The sequence below is a fragment of the Eucyclogobius newberryi genome, unplaced genomic scaffold (genome assembly GCF_026437365.1).
Source record: "Eucyclogobius newberryi isolate DKJ021-1_F unplaced genomic scaffold, fEucNew1.0.hap1 SCAF_8, whole genome shotgun sequence".
In the NCBI taxonomy this organism is placed as follows: Eukaryota; Metazoa; Chordata; class Actinopteri; order Gobiiformes; family Gobiidae; genus Eucyclogobius; species Eucyclogobius newberryi.
The window spans coordinates 6,873,407-6,890,924 of NW_027316500.1; the positions used below are offsets into that span (position 1 = coordinate 6,873,407).

Below are 17,518 nucleotides of genomic sequence, written 5' to 3' on the forward strand. Positions count from 1 at the left end.
ATTATAATTGAAATCACCATGACTATGCAATATAACCTGGTATATTTTATTAGGAATGCTTTGTGTCACTTTTTCCTAAAGCTTGTGCAGATTTGAAAAGTGGTATTGTTCCAAATTTTGAGAGGCAGAATGCGGACACATATTCTGAACAGAACTTAATTGTATTTTTGATTGCAACATGTGTTTAATCGAATAGAGTATTAATTGGAATAACAACTGATTACACAGCCCTGTTTGCAATGCTTAGGTAGCTCTTTGTTCCTATTACACCACAGTCTGCACTAAATGACTGAGAGGTAAAGTAAGGAGACGGAACAACAATGTCCCTGCTCCAACACATCTGGAGCTGGAGCCAGTGATATCGCCTCAGTCCAGTTCTGCCGTCTGTCCAAACAAATAAAACAAGCTACAAGAACAAAACATAATGAGCTACTTTGAGTTTGGAAGAGAGTTAGGGCCACAAATCAGTCCTGGCCAGAGGTTACTGAATGTAGCATGGGTCTGTGTTAGCTGTAATGGGCTAAAGCTATAAGAGAGTGTATAAACAACAGCACTACGAGCTGGGTGTATTTTATAATAGGTTAGACACCAGCTGCAGTGCTTTTGTTAAGGTGAGACACTATTTTGGACTGTCAGTTTGCGCTCTCAACATATACGCTTTCAAGAAATGTGTCTAATCTACACCATAGAAGTTTTATTATTTGATTTAATTGACTTGCATCCATAGATTTCTAACCCCTTTTCTCGTCCGAGGACATTTAATTCTTAGCTTGATTTATTGAAGCTCGACCTATGAATTTTTCAGTAATATCTCATTTATTCTAATGTTACAAAAGAAAATGTCAGAAATTCAGAGCAAGATAGTTTTTTTTTCTAATTCATTATACCAATTATAATTATATTGTTCGTTAAATACTATGGCAAAACTAAATATGCTCCATGCTATTTTATTTCCCAAGCAGCATTAACATTCAGAGCCAAATAGATGACAGTAACTAAATACTGTAATGTTTTTGCTTTCACTAATAATTTTGGTCATTTTCACCCACCCCTAAAACAATGTATTGAAAAATCCTTTACATTATATACATAGAGAGGCTGCACCACTCACTAAACCTCTGCAGTAAAAGTTTGACTCACAGAGAAGGTGAAGCTGCGAATGGTCTCGTAGTCGAGCGGTTTGGCCACCCTCATGCGGATGTCGGCCCGCCCCTGCACCGCTGTGGGCGAGATGGTGAAGTACTCCGAATTGTTCCCTGTCAGAAACACCTGGAACATGCTGTTCACCCCCTGCACAAAGAGATAAGACACACGACTTTACAAGAAAAGGAAAAACAGATGGAGGCTCTTAGGAGGACTATAGTGTCAGTTTTAGAGAATTTGCACAGAGAAGCCGTTACATTTTAGTGAGAATGTTTGGTTTGATATATTTTAATTAGATTTTTTTAACAATACAATACAATCTTTACTTTAGACTCTGGTCCATATACAAATAAAGCTGTAGTGGTTATGGTTTTGCAAAATATTGTGTATTGTTAAGGTTCTAACTTTATTTTTGTGATCAGTTTTTAACCTAAATATCAGTCTGCAACATAAGTTTTCCATAAATCAATTTTACAGTCTTGCCATTGCAATATAGAGTCTCCAAAATTGAAAAAAGTTCAAAAAGAATTGTATTTTCTGTAAGATCAGAGTTATTGTCTGAGCCTAAGCTAAAACATGGTCAAATGTAATGTGGGGTAAAAATATCTTGGGCTTATTTCTGTATAACAAGTTTCCGATGTGAAATAGCTGCAGTCACAATGGAGTTTATGTACCATACCTGTGTTAAAATATGTATAATATCAAGTCAGGAGATAATCTTCGGGTTGACTCACCGTATTAGGCATGAGGCTGGCGGTGCAGTCTGAAGCTTCATGAACTGTGCACTGTGCTCCATTCATTCCTTATCTGCCGTGTGTAAAATGTGTTTTCCATATCAGACTATCTTCCTGCACCACTTCTTCTGCCTGCTCCCCTTTACACAGTATGCGCCTTAATAAAGATGTGTAAAAAAAGCCCTTATCACATTATCACCTGCATTGTACCGAGATCTATGACCTTTACTGTATAAATATTATAGATAGTGAATGCAGTGAACTCCGCCTGCATTTTAAACATTAGAAAACTGATTTTTACAAGTGAAACAGGTGCAAGTGGATCATTTTGTCTAAGTGGTTTGTAAAGATGCACTATGTAACCTTTCTAGTGATGGTCTGCTTCCTGCTTGCCTTGAATGTTCCACAGTATGGCATTAATTGTACCTGTTTTGTATCTATAATCAAACATATTCATTATTACTCACTCTCGTTTATAACACAGAAAAAACAGCATTAATTCATTCTTTTATTTATTGTTTTTGGACAACTAAACATGACAATGCCTATGTTTAATATATTTAGATTTAACTGCATTTATATGGTTGACTTTACATTGATTTACCATTAAGATCATACATATTTTGTTTCAAATTAAGTAGGAAACTAATCTAATAAATCCCCAATCTGATACACCGACTTAACTCTTTTTTAAGTGATCTATTACTGTATTAATTAATTCTCCCACATTTAGAGTCTTTAAATGGTATATTGGAATGCGCTGGACTTGTTTGATTTGCCATAAGCGACTAAAAACAGAGGAACACATGCTTTGTTTTCAGTTTTGGAGACGAGGGATGATTCGGATCTCCAGTGACAGCCGTGACTATCTCTTCAATACAGATGTGAGGTCTTTAGGATTTATTTACTTAAATGTGTGGAAAAGAAACATGTCACGTTTGTCATCAGGACATTTTGGGTGGGTCTGGACATCTGCAAAGCTGAATGTCATTGTCACTAATGCCAACTATTGATCATAAAATCCCACACAATTGTATAAGGGAAAAGTATGCCGAATACTAGATTCAGGCAACTTTTCTTTAAGCAAATTATGGAATTAAAACATGGCTATTAAATCCATTGTTAAACTACATAAGGTTCTTTTGCAGACATGTTATTGGTTGTTTTCCAATTATCTTACTTACATACTTAATTGTAAATATGTAATTACCAGTATTCATCTTTAAGGTTAGAAAATGTAGAAATATATATCAATCTGAAAACTGGATCGAGCCCAGTTTACATGTATTGATTCATATTGGACACAACAAAACTTTATTTTTTGAATAACTTGTTTAGTATTTCAGTTACTAAATATCACTGAAAATTGGTCAAATACTTGAAATGAAACATCTTTAGGTTCAGAAAAGACAATGTTGTAGTTTCCAAATCAAAACAGAAAACTGATATACATTTTTTTTTAATGCAGTGTATAATTCAATTATAAAAAGTTGCTAAAAAAAATGTAATCAGGTCTTAAAATATATTAAGTAAATATGCAATTAGAATATTCTGTCTATAGTAAAATAATACAAACAAATACTTGTGTAGTCTTTCAAACAAGGGAGTTTTTGTGGTTAATTTTACAGATATATATATATAGTAATAGTTGAATCTCAATCAAGACATTTCTGATGGACTGCAAAGAAAATGTAACTATTTACCAAAAGTTAAGCATGTTTGCCAATATTACCCATCTGCAATTCAAAGTAGGTTGAATGGGGAATTGAACACGCCTTTAGATTCGCATTGCAGTAAACTATTATCTCCAAGGCAAGAAAAACCTGCCCAATTGAAACCTCATGCTTAAAGCTGGACTCCGACATGTGCGCGGAGAAGAGCGCGGGGGAGACTGACGCGGCGGTCGATTGGCATTATGCTGCCGGTCCAAATAGCCCCTTGTTTTTGTTTTCATCTGTGGGAAAACCATTGCGGCTGATGACTCCTATTTAAAAGACCATCCAATATGCAGGGATGTCACCTCAAACTGCCCATAAACGTGATTGCCCGTCCATTTGCCACTGCCTTTAGAAGCCCCCAATAAAAGCACCCTGTCAGACGCAGCTGCCACAAAAGTTTAGTGACAAGTTCCTCCGGCGAAAAGTTTTATAGATGCTCGCGGCGCCGAAGCAAATACGGGCGACGGAATGACAAGAGAGGGAGAGAGAGAGGGAGAGGGAGAGAGAGAGAGGGAGAGAGAGGTAACAACCACTTGTGTCATATTGTAAAAAATGAAATGTCTGCCTATAATCCCTTACACTTGGAGAGGCGAGATTACAGCACGAGTGAAGCAGAGTGTGAATGATTGTGTATATCAGCCCTGACATGCAGGTTTAAGGGATCAAAACAAGCAATACAATGGGGGCAAAACAAAAGAGGGCTCATATTTTATTTCTGGGGGGAAAAATAAATAAAAAATGTGTTTCACTGGTGACAGAAAAAGTCATATTAGAAGGAGGGGGAAATAAAAGGGGCATTTGCTCAATCTTAAAATGCAACTTCTTCTTTTTCTGGCAGCGTTCTGCTTAACTACACCTAAACAACTACTCCAACTACTACCACCACTACTTTTACCACGACTATACTTTTACTACTGCGATGACTCCTACTTTTTATCCTAGTCGGTAGAATTCAATCCGATTAAGCTCCAAACTGCGTGGTATCAGTTACTGCGTTCACCTCTGCGAGTTTAGATGGTTGTGACTGACAGGTGGATTAGCCAATCAGGAACACGCATTCTCCATCTGTATCAAACAAAAGCTGCTTACAAGGTGAAAAAGAAGAAGAAAGGAAACCAAATATCACAAGTGAATGAAAAACACTGTATATTTCTGCCAAATCAAGGAGCGAAGCACAAAACTCTGAGGTGAGGGTGTTTTTTTTGGAGTATCCCGATATTGAGAGTCCAAAATGTGTTAAAATATGTCATAAAACCTATTATTTGTGGTTCAATTATCAGACAAAGGTGAATTGCATGTAAAAAATGAATCACCTTATACTCTTGTTTGAAACTCAATATTCAACTTTACTCAAAATCTTCAAACAATAACTTTCACAACATTCTCTAACATTTCACACTTCTACTAAATACTACTACTTTTCTACCATTACAACTGCTATATTCAGTGTATTCTGTCATCGACACTGAACTAGATGAGACCGAGTTTCAGGGGAGAAGGTCGTGTCGCAGCAGGTGTCGTTCTTGATAGGTGAACCCACACACACACACACACACACACACCCACACACACACACACACACACACACACACACACACACCTCCCAAACTGAAAGCAGCAGCTCTCCACCGTCCTAAGTGCTCCTGTTATCTGTCTCTCCCTCTCTTTCTCCCCCTCTCTTTCACCCTCTCTACTCTCATCCGCTCCAGACTTTCTGCTCCACCAATTACTCAGACTGGTGCTTTTGCTCTGTAGACGAATCCTTCCCCATTTTCTTGCGGAGGAACTCTGCTCTCCGTTGGCGCGCCCGGTCTTCTACCTTTTCTCTGCGCACTTGACTCATGGTTATCTGTCAAATTCGCCCCGGCCGCGCGCTGTGCCTGAATCAATCCGAGTTGACTAGCTTTCGGCTTATCTGCACCCCGGGTGATTGATTTTCCTCGTTAGGTATAATTTGATGCTCGGGCCCATCTCTTCCAGAGCAAATTAAATTGTAGTTGAATCCATGTGCGAGTGTGTCTGTGCGGGAGTGGCAGGGCGACAGTGGCAGCTGAGACTCCAGTGTGTGTTAGCGCTGCAGTGTTGTGCGTCTCCATGGGAGGTAGACACGGCTAATAGAATGTGGCGGAACTTGCTAAGGCGCTCTAAAAGGTGGTACACGCGCTGGCAGAGCACACACACACAAACACACACACACGCGCGCACACACACACACACACACACACACGCGCGCTACAACAGGGTTTCAAACAGACACTGATGCTCTTCACAGACATGAGCATTTTGTGTTTATTGTGCATGTAATTCAATCAAGACGTTTGAGATTGAATTGAAAGGGCTTGGTGAATATGGAGATTTGAACAGAAACACTGCTCTAACTCTGCAGTTGGAATATTGTTGTGAAGTGATGTTTTTCTGGCTGTGTTGTTTGATTTTTCTTATCCCTTGTATATATTTTGTGTCTTTGTGTTGTGTCTTTGACTGCTGGTTATGCATTTTGAGTACAAAAATGAGCATGTACATCTGCTTGAATCAATGTTTCTATTATATTTTTAGTAAATGATAAAGCATTATTGTTGAATGGACTGATTTATTTTTTTAAATCCTATAAATTCTAAATTAAACATGGCAGTGTATCATGAGAAACAATAAAGTAACTGGGTTCAAGTCTCTCTAATTTGTACACTCAAGGTTTCGGTTTCCTGTTTTGAGGACTTTTTACACATTCAAATAATACATAATATTAAGTTAAAAAGAAATGAACCTCAAATTAACTTTTAAAACATTGTCACTGTTTATCCTTTTAAGCTATATTTTCACCTATTTTTATGGTTTTGTGGCAACAATTGCAGCATATATTGTCCACACCAGCGTTTCCTTGCTTTGCTCACACTGTATTTCACTTGAACATGACATTCATTCGCCACCTTTGCCCCCACTTTACATGTCAAAACTCACCTCATCTTTGTCTTCTGCCTGGATGTAGAGCGGCAGGGCGAACCCGACCTGCGCCAGCTCAGTGATGGTGACCCTGTACTCCGAGCTGTTGAACTGCGGCGCGTTGTCATTTTCGTCAATGAGCAGAACGGTGAAGGTGGTCCGGACTGACGCGTTTGACAGGGTTAGCTCGTCCCGCCTCTCCGTGGCCTATGGGGGGGCGGGGCGGGGCGGGGCACACAGACAGACAAAAGGCAAGAAATGCATTTGATTGCTCTGGAAATTGTCGCAAGTGGAGCCGGTCGCCAGGTAATCTCCGGCAGGTATTTACAGCTGTTCATTTATTGGATCAAAAGGTGGACGGACTCACAGAAATACACTCAAATACGGGGGCAGGAGAGGGCGCGGACACCTCAATCCAAACCCCACCTCGGCACAATGAGATTTAGAAGAAAGACGCGATTACAAAGACATTTCAACTTCTGTCGGCGGATTGAAGACGTGACGGAGAGCGGTCAAGAGATGGGAATGAGTTTAGTCTTTATAGAGGCCACTTGCCGTATAGAACGATCGGCCGAAATGACGCACCGAGGGCAATAATCAAGGCGCTTTAGCCGCCGCGCTTGTCCCGTCATCGCCGAATCATTTGACCTCCACCTTCATACGCAGCGCCGCTGTCTAAGCCGCCTGAAGTTGAGAAATTAGTTGTATTACTATGGCAAACCACAATCAATAGTGTAGCAGCACCTATAAGCACGAGCGGCGGAGAGGGGAGACAAAACGCACCAGAAAATCTATATCTTATAAATACATTTTGGGTGCCATTTTTCGTTTTTCAGCACTCGCGCTCATTCAACTTTTCTGCTTTGCAATTATCGATTTCAATTAAAATGAGGGCAGAATATGTTATCAGCTCGCAGTAAACACAGTCCGACTTTGAGAACATGGGAGTTTTCTTTACGAGCTACGGTTAAAGCGACAAGTGCAAATGTCTACGGTGTAATCCCAAAAAGTTGGAAAGAGAGAGAGTAAATACTAACCGGACGCAAAGGTTCAAAGTGGTGGTAAAACTCAACTGCTTTCTAATAAAAAATATATTGGACATAAAAACCGCATCATTTGGTTTGATAACAATGAATTTAGAAAATAGCAGTACACCTCAAACAGATGGCACTGGCAACAAATTGAGGGGGAAATAAAAACTAATTCTGCTAAGGGGCAAAACATGAATGTATGAGGATAAAATGGCAGAGCAAAATGTTATTATTACATATTAAATGCTTTGGATGTTGACAAATTAAATGCCTGTAAAGTTGAGCGGGATTATCGGCCTGATTTTATTGAACATTGTGCCTAGTTTTTTCCCACTGTGGCAATTTTAGTGACGTTTATAATTGTACTTCCTGTTTGGACACGAGCAGCAGATGTGACATATGTAGAGGTAATTCCACAACCGTTACCTAGCAACCGTATTGTAAACAAGGGCCAAAAAATCCATGTAAATTACAAAATATAGATTTTTTACTTTTATTTTGTAAATGATTGTTTAAACTGTCCAAAATGTGTGTCAGTTGAGTGCATATTGTCCATATTGTGTTTTAAAACTCAGCACAACTTGTAACTGTCATTTTAAACTTTTATTTATGTTTTATTTTGTTTTATTACTAAACTTGACGGATGCAAACTTTGAGAGATATTTACCAAAGGGACTACACCACCATTTCGACTTTAACATTCACGATTATAATGTGTCTTTAGAATTGTCTGGAACCGAAAAATAAAAAGCGTACAAAATTATAATTAGAGGGTGAGCGTACACACTTCGCACTGGACGCAACATCAGAATCCACAATGTTCCCACTGGCCACACACCGAAAAACTGACTCTTTGATCGCAAATCTTTCCACTTTGAGCAGCTCTTAGAAATCCATTTCACGCACCCTCTCACACCCTGTGGCGACCACCGTGTGTACAATAGTTTGGAGAACAGAAACGCAGAGGCTGAGTGGACAGAGGTTTTTGTGATGGGGCGATAGACTAGGACTGACATGCTAAAGAGCGGTGGGACGGACACGACCCAGAGGAGCGTCTGATGCACTGCCCACGGGAACAGTAAATCCTCCCTTTTATCGGGTCCTGCCTCCTCCGGGACGCTGACAGATCCGTGATGGTCCCGACGCCATGACACTGCCACGCAAACAGAAGGGCTGTCTCTTAAATGGGCTTTAATAGTGAGGAGGGCCATGTTTGTACAATGTGTCGTGGACCTCTGCTGAAAAGAGTCCTTCTACTATCAAGAAGAGTGGTGCTGGAAGGAAAGAAAAGCCTTGTTCTTGTGTAAAATGAAAGTTAAAGGTGCATTAGAGCTCAGTCAGTGTGGGCTTTTTCATGGCTGACATTCTTTTAATCCAGAGAAGACGATGGCTGATAAAATTCCGCAATATTTTGAGGTCGGATAGGGACAGTTTCAATAATTTCCCCCAAATTATACACTATTTAATCACAATAAACGCACTGCTCTAAATAAGAAAAGAACTATAGGAACATATGTCTATAGCGATGATTTTTAAACATCCTCTGCCCTGTTTCACTGCAAACTTAGTCTGAGCTGAGGTTCATGTTCAAAGAAAGCACCATCTCTAGTTTTGTTTTTTGTGTTTTTACGTTTAAGCTTTTAGACCAATGTCAATTATAGGTCATAGTCATTTTGGGAATAATGCAAGTCACAGGTAAGTTCTTGTACAGAGAGAAAGTGTGTCATTATTACACTTGCTTATATTCTCTCTAATCTGTATTTGACATAACTTCTGCTATTTAGTCTGGATTCCTGATTGCTTTTCCAAACACCATGTTATGTCCTCTAAATATAGTATAATTGTAATGGTGGTGATACAGCAATGACAGGACAAGAAAAACAAAAGCACCTTGATTATTACCCAGTTGTGCATTATTTCTGGCTATTATACTACCGGTATATAGAAAAGAGACAGTCCTCATTAAAGACCACACATTCTTTCTGCTTAGCCATTTTTCATCACATCTGCAAGTGACATAAAAGAAAAGTCACTGAAAAGTCTCTGTAATAGTGTATGCTGCCAAAGGCCCTCAGCTACATCTCTAACTAGTACATTTACAGTAATGCCATCATGACTTTGGTATTATGGCAGAAATATAGTTACATTTTCTTTTTTTTCCCCGCAAATACTGATCAATCTATAGTTTTTGAATACATTTTATTTTTTATTATTTTAACAAAAAAAACTAAAAAACCTCTTAGCATCAATTTCATGAACATTAACCATAAAAAAAGGTTTAATCAGCGCCAAAGGTCTTTCTCCAAGGTCTGAACTGTGCTCCAAACACTTTTACTGACAGAAGATCAGCTGCCTTTAAACTAAAAAAAAAAACATCTGTTCTTGACAATTGGACAGAAATGATTCTCAATACTCCGAAAAACAGTCTGGAATATATTGCCAAACTCATACACACTCTCTACAGTGCCTTCTCTCTGTCCTTTGTGAGTACTTCAGTATACAGTATACAGTATACAGCAGCAGCTCCTCCTCACCTGCACAGTGAGAGTGAATCCGGCTGAATACAGCGGGTTTTCTCTGTCCAGCTGTCCATTCACTGTCAGGTCCCCGCTGAGGAAGTCCAGGGCAAAAACATGGTTGGTGTTCCCTGCATAGATGAGAAAGAGACAGAGAGAGAAGACACAACATGTCAAACGGACAAGCAACAGTGGCATTGCGTATAACTCAACACAAGCCGAAGGATGCAGAGTGGAGGAAAGGCAAGAGTCTGGCATGTGAGGAATGCGGTGTCTGGATTTCATGTAATATTGATGGAGTTTTGGATGCACGGGCTCCAGTCTCGCTGCACACCTGCCTTGGGCTCACACACCACCTCCGACCCCGCCGCAGTGCTTTGTTTTATGTGCCACTGACGAGCCGCCCCTTCTACAGACAGCGTTTCTGTCAGCTCGCAATATTTTCTACAGTGTTTTCTGCTCAACATACAGGGTCAGTGTCGGTTCAAACAAACCCAAGTCTTGTCACAACACTCACACACATTTTAATGAAGCATAGCCAGAACTTCACAACTTGAAATAGAATAATAAAATAACAATAATATCATAACACAAAATAAAATAAAACAAAATAACAATAAAAAAGATTATAAATTTAACAAATCAGAACCAGAACTCTATAACTTAAAATAGCATAATAAAATAAAATAACATTAGACAAAATAAGATAATTCTTTTTTTTTTTAAATCACAAATTTAATAAATCATAACAATACATAATAATCTAACCCTAATCCCACAATTTAAAATAGTAAAATAAAATAAAATAACATAAAACAAAAAATAAAATGAATATCACAAATTTGACAAATCAAAATCATAACCAGAACTCCACAACGTGAACTGTTTACTGAGGCTCAGAGGGAGAAGACTTACTAAACATGTCGTGAATGAAGCGAAACACAACCCCAGGAATGTTTTTGATGAAGGAACAATGTTATGACATGGTTAAAAGCTCAAAAAACGTCACACTGTCCTTTAAGTAAAGTAGAATATGTATATGTAAAATAACCCATTGCTCGGTCACAGCTTCCCTTCCACCATGGACTGCCACCAACATAGGTTTGTGCTCAAATTTGCCAGGCCACATACAGCTCTTGTCCCTTGTAACGTGGGTAGGTCACATGGTAACCAGCCCTGCATATCCATCGGACAGTCACATAAAGCATGAATCGGCGTATTGTGGCATTACACAACAGATCAGTTTCAGTTTACCTCAGTTTAGTTTCAGTTCGGTTCAGTTTACTTCATAACGGGATGAATCCTTTCTTTTTTTTTCAAATATTATCTTGTAGTAGAGATGCTTATTGGAATGCAACTGACAATTTGCTTTTGTGACATTTGATCCGACCCCATGCACATTATGTAAAGAGACTTGACGCAGGGAGGACATCTGGGCTAAAAAAACAAGTAATGTGTCAATCACAGAAATAAAAGGATGACGATATTTTAAAATACATGTTGTTAATGGGTTAGTGGGGCAAGAATGTATCCCAGCTGCTTAGAATGTAAAAGTGAGGGACATTCTGGATAATGTTCAATTAATTGCATGGCTAACGGTGACAGGCCAATCAATAGGACCTAATCAGAGTCACCCGCCACGATACATGCCTGTGGTTGATTCCAAGAGTTTATTCCAAAACAAAGATCAACTAATGCATAGTGTCTTAATCAAATCGTCTCCATGGATTTGAAATTAGAACATTATAATAAACCTTTCAATGACGCAATAAAGGAAAATCAATGTTGGCTAATTTTAGAATTAGGTAGTTTAGTTTCAGAGGTTTATTGCATTTATTATAAAAATTGAGTGACAACCTTTTGTAAATGTTTAGTGTAGGGAACAATTTAGTAGGGAACAATAAAACATAATAGAATTTATGTCCTTGAATTTTATACTTGGGATTAACCTGCTAAAACAATACTAACTAAACCCACCACTGTGATGGTAAGTCAAAGCAGTGTTTCCCAACTAGGGGTACGGGGACCAATAGAAAGATTTTAAAATGAAGTGAAATTGAAAAATATTTAGATCATACTATGCATACGTGGTAAATGTTACGACCTTAAAAATGTTTTGTGTAATTACAATTCAACAGTATCAACACTGTACTACTGCAGTAAACATATTTATTTCCCTAGTAGACAGGTTAGGAGGTACTCAAGACAAAAAAGGTTGGTAACCACTGGGCTTTTTTGGCAGTTACAGACCGATACCTGCATTATATGAAAAGCCAACAGTAAAATACCCATAGTACACTTGACTTGACTGGTATATTAAATTAAAACCTGAATGTGAATATTAGTGTCTTTATCATAAATAGCTTTTTAATAACACCTGGGTTAGCTCAGCGCACTCTTTACACGCACTGGTGAATCCCATTAACTTTACTACAGTCGATGATTTCGTTCAAAGAAGTGCATTTCAAATTATATCACGGCACGGCGCTCATTAGCGGGTTCAAAGGCCTTGTGTTCTATATTCACTTCAATTACACAGGTTAAAATATTAGACCGAGAGACACTTAAGTCCTCCGCTCGTAATATTTAATCCTACTCTTTGTGTTAGAATATCTTCCCTCTGGTGAAGCAATACGGTATTCCCTTTTTTTCCTTTTCTTCTGGAGCTGCCGGCTGCTAAATGAAGCTTGCATAAAAGACAAAAACAAATTACAGTGTGGAGAAACGGAGGGAGCCCCTTTAAATAAATATATAGAATGTGTTTATCTGATTAGAGACAGTTTATTAAAATCTTAAACACTAACGGGAGAAGACCTGATACAAAGCCCAAACTTTTATTCAAGCTTTCTTTTCAATTGCATAAAACAATAAAGTGGTCTATGCTGTATATTGTGTACAACAGAGATTCTCAAATGTGTCACACCAAGTACTACCTACGGAAATATCTGGCCTCCTGAGTACAACCAGATTTAAACTATGCTACAAAATCTAAATCAGGTATAAAATATATACGCATTTGCTACACTAACATAAAGGGCGACAAAAATGTTGATTAAAATGACAAAATTCATCAAATATTTGACCTGCAGAGGAATACGTACCACCTGAAGGAGCTTACGGCTATATATGTATGACACTGAAGTAGATGTTTTAGAGAAAATGTACTATATCATCTTTTTCTGTTTCTATTTATCAAACTTTATCAAATGTTTTAGCACATTACTCATGTATTGCAAATATAGTGAGTATTGTTATGAATATTATAATTAGAAATATAATTCAAATATGGTCTGATTATAGTTTTCAGTCAGTATTGTGCACCCCTAGTAAAACATGACAACATTGTATCATAAAGTAAATCAGAGTAATGTCATCAGGATTGGGTTCATGGCAAATAAAGGTTGAATTACGCCAACTGGACTCGATTTGGAACTGGACAAATGGACGAGGTGGGACCACTATTTGTTTTTCAATGTGTCGTGATTTCATTTCTGTGTATGTCCTGTACTACACTGTTCTTTTTATTGTGTCTATTGCTTTGGTTATGTTCTATGTTTTATACGTTTGTTTTGCAAATGTTAAAAAAGAGAAAGACAACCATAGCGTTAAATAACAAATACTCCTTAGCTTAGGTTAGTTTAGCGTTAGTGTTAATGCAGTTGTAGCTCCTCCCCTCGGACAGATATTTAAGTGACTGACCAGAACCCTGTCAGAACTGAAGAAGCTGCTTGGATTAGTGGCAAAAAGTATTCACTCTACAAACTTTTGTCCAGTTGACAGAATTCAACATTAATTTAAAAAGATTTCCTAATTTCCCAAATCCTAATATCCTGTTAAAACCTATTATGTATAACAGAACGCTTTATGATTGACATACAATGTTTACATGCAGCTAAAGGAGAGCAACAACTTTAAATGATCTAAAATGTTTTGCAAGAACACATTTTATTACTGTATAAAGCGCGGCGTCACAACTGCACTGCATTTACAACGTAGTGTCTAGGATAAAGCTATGGTCTTATTCACTTAATATGATCAGATAAGTCTCTTCTCATTCATGACTTCTGCTGCATGAGACGTGCCCAGGCCCTGCACAATCTCCACAGGCACAGTTCCTACATGTAAATCTTATCCCAGCCATTTACTGCAAAACAGCAGCTACAAGACTGAACGAGGCCCCTCCCACCTCGGCTCAAAACATTTACAGTGCATAAAACACATGTCCCCTCCCAAACAAACAGAGAACTAAAGTATAGAAGTCATGTTTAGACCAGTTCAGCACAGGGGGAGGGGCCTGTCTCCAGACTACACACAGGCTAAAGTGAAACTAACACAGTCACTTTAACCGAGCAGAGACATGGCGCAGGGAGCTATAAACCAGGAAACTATAACTTGTGCGATCTGTTTGGATCTGCTGAAGGATCCAGTGACTCTCCCTTGTGGACACAGCTACTGCAGAGACTGTATCCAAACCACCTGGCACCAAAAACTAAGGTACAGCTGTCCTCAATGTAGAGAGAACTTTGTGCCCAGGCCTGTCCTGGTCACGAGCACAGTGTTAGCTAATCTAGTGGAGGAGCTAAAGAAGACAGGGCTCAGAGCGCCCCCTGCTGACCACTGCTACGCCACTCCTGGAGATGTGAGCTGTGATGTGTGCACTGGGAGGAAGCTGAAGGCAGTCAGCTCCTGTCTGCAGTGTCTGGTCTCTTACTGTGAGAGTCACCTCCAGCCTCACCGTGATGTGGCAGTGCTACAGAAACACCAGCTGGTGGCGCCTTTTGACCAACTCCAGGAAAACCTTTGCTCTCAACACAATGAAGTTAAGAAACTGTTCTGCCGCAAAGATCAGCAGATAATCTGCTACCTCTGCTCTGTGGACGAACACAAGGGCCACGACACCGTGTCCTCTGCAGCAGAGAGGGCCCAGAGGCAGGCACATGTGCAGACCAAGAAGACCCTGCTGCTCCAGAGTCTCCAGAACAAAGAGACAGACATGAAGAAGCTCCAACAGGAGGCCAAGGACAGCATCCACACTTCCCAGACAGCACTGAAGCAAAGTGGAGACATGTTCACTCAGATGGTCCTTCTGCTGGAGAAAAGACGCTCTGAAGTGGAGAAGCAGATCCAGTCTGAGCACGAGACCAAACTGAGTCAAGTCCAAGAACTCCAAAATCAACTGCAGCAAGACATCTGTGACCTGAAGAGGACCATCTCTGAGCTGGACACACTGTGCCTCACTCCGGATCATAACCAGTTTATAATGAAGTGCCCCCTGCTGTCCACAGACACAAAGGATACAGCGTCCAGGATCAACACCCAGGATCTAAGGGTGGACTTTGAGTACATGACCAGAGCTGTGTCAGTGCTCAGGGACAAACTGCAGCTCACTTTAAGAGAGTTTAAACTGCCTGAACCTGAGCCGAGCACCAGGGAGGACTTCATCAGATATGCTCGTGACATTACACTGGACCCAAACACAGCACATAAAAAACTATCTTTGTCTGATGAAAACAGAAGAGTCAGATGTATGGACAAAGAGCAGAGTTATTCTGATCATCCAGACAGATTCATCCTTCGGTCCGAGGTCATGAGCAGAGAGAGCCTGACGGGACGATGTTACTGGGAGGTGGAGTGGAGTGGGAGTTTTTGGGTTCGTATTGCAGTGTCATACAGAGATATTAAGAGAGACGGAAGCGGTAATGAAAGTGTATTTGGAAACAATGATAAATCATGGGCTTTAGACTGCAATAACAGCAAATATGTATTTTGTTTCAATGCAGTTCAGACGCAGGTCTCAGGTCCATTTTCCTCCAGAATCGGGGTTTACCTGGACCACAGCGCAGGGGCTCTGTCCTTTTACAGTGTTAAGGGTCAGAGCATGACTCTCCTCCACAAAGTCCAGACCAACTTCACTCAGCCTCTGTTTGCTGGAGTCTGGTTAGGTACTAGAGACACTGTTCATTTCCTTAAATCCCCCCCCCAAAATTAAAGGGTTTTTGTTGAAGTTTGAGGTCTGTGGGCAGTGGGGTTTTATTCAGAGATTTAGGCAAAATGTCTCTGCTTAGGTTTTAGGTAGACTTCAAGACATAGAGAAAGTAACATAAACTCAGTTGCAGTTGTTTTTTATGAATTGACCTGTTTGTGATCTGTAATATTAGTAGAACGTTATGGCTAAGAAATAATCAATGCAATCATCATAATAATCATCAGGAGAAATATATGTGTGTTTTGACAGTTCCTCAGACTTGGCTCACCTGAGGAGGATTAAAGAATGGGAGCATTCTCAGGCATTCACAATCAGAACTAGACTGAATAAAAGTGTATGTTCAGTATTTTGAATCAGTCGTTGCTGCTCAGATCACTGCTGTAAATCTGTGGCCAAAACAGAAGGTGGAGGGAAAAGGGTGCGGCCTCATAATCATGATAACTATAATCACAGCTAATGATCTTTTCTTGAAATACATATGAAATGTTTAACCAGAGTAATCCTTTGTACATGCAATTCAACATTTATTCTTTTCAGTGTGTCCGGGTAAAAAAATAAAAAACAGTCTCAAATAAATGATTGTGTCACTATTTAATGAAAACAAATACAACTCATGTTTTATTAAGTTAATTTAGCTGCATATCAGTTCACATATTTACTTAGATGGAAGGAGTGAGTTTTCCATTACCAATCATGTGTTTTTTAATAAGAAATATCCAGAAATAAATGTGCTATATTGAACATCACCATTTATATTAACCACGTCATTCACAACATCACATCAATTACATTCATTTTATCAGCTCAAATCTCAAATGAACACAGGAGTTTAAATACTGCGATGCATTCTGAACCCAACAATAATAAAACATGGTCTAAAGTAGGTCTGAAGGCTCCTTGTGAGAATTAGGCTTTCCTTCATACAGTTTATAGAAATAGCTGGGGTCTTGAATAAAGGTTGAATTATGCAAACTGGACTCAATTTGAAACTGGACCAATTTAACAGACTTTGGACGAGGTGGGACCACTATTTGTTTTTTAATGTGTCGTTATTTCATTTCTGTGTATGTCCTGTACTACACTGTTCTTTTATGTGTCTATTGCTTTGGTCATGTTATATATGTTATATGTTTTATACGTTTGTTTTGAAAATGTTAAAAAAGGAAAAGACAAAAATACATGGAAAAAAGGTAATCAAGTCATGTGTTGTATAATTCATTCATTCATTAGAGCCATGAACAATTATGCAGGTGACAGTTCACACCATAGGGTAGTTAAATAACAAATACTCCTTAGCTTAGGTTAGTAATGTAGTTGTAGCTCCTCCCCTCGGACAGATATTTAAAGGTGCCATAACATGCTTTTTTTCCACGTTTCGTAGTCTATCCTAAGTGTATAATTGATAATAATAATGGTTGTGCAACACCCTTAACATAATAGTTAAGAAATA

The 17,518-nt window shown here is 39.1% G+C and overlaps 2 protein-coding genes across 2 annotated transcripts in view; one reads left to right on the plus strand and one right to left on the minus strand.

The window, feature by feature from the left end:
* cdh23 (cadherin-related 23) overlaps window positions 1-17,518 on the minus strand; it is a 303,992-nt gene that overhangs the window by 122,697 nt on the left and 163,777 nt on the right. Inside the window, exons 10-12 of the mRNA XM_072437248.1 lie at window positions 10,101-10,213; window positions 6,554-6,742; window positions 1,141-1,290 (exon numbers count right to left, since the gene is read on the minus strand). Coding sequence (XP_072293349.1) covers window positions 1,141-1,290; window positions 6,554-6,742; window positions 10,101-10,213 — 452 coding nt within the window. The remainder of the gene's footprint in view (window positions 1-1,140; window positions 1,291-6,553; window positions 6,743-10,100; window positions 10,214-17,518) is intronic.
* On the plus strand, window positions 14,416-16,071 carry LOC140351426 (tripartite motif-containing protein 16-like). The gene has a single exon (XM_072437265.1). It carries the CDS (start codon window positions 14,440-14,442, stop codon window positions 16,069-16,071), a length of 1,632 nt encoding a protein of 543 aa, XP_072293366.1. The 5' UTR covers window positions 14,416-14,439.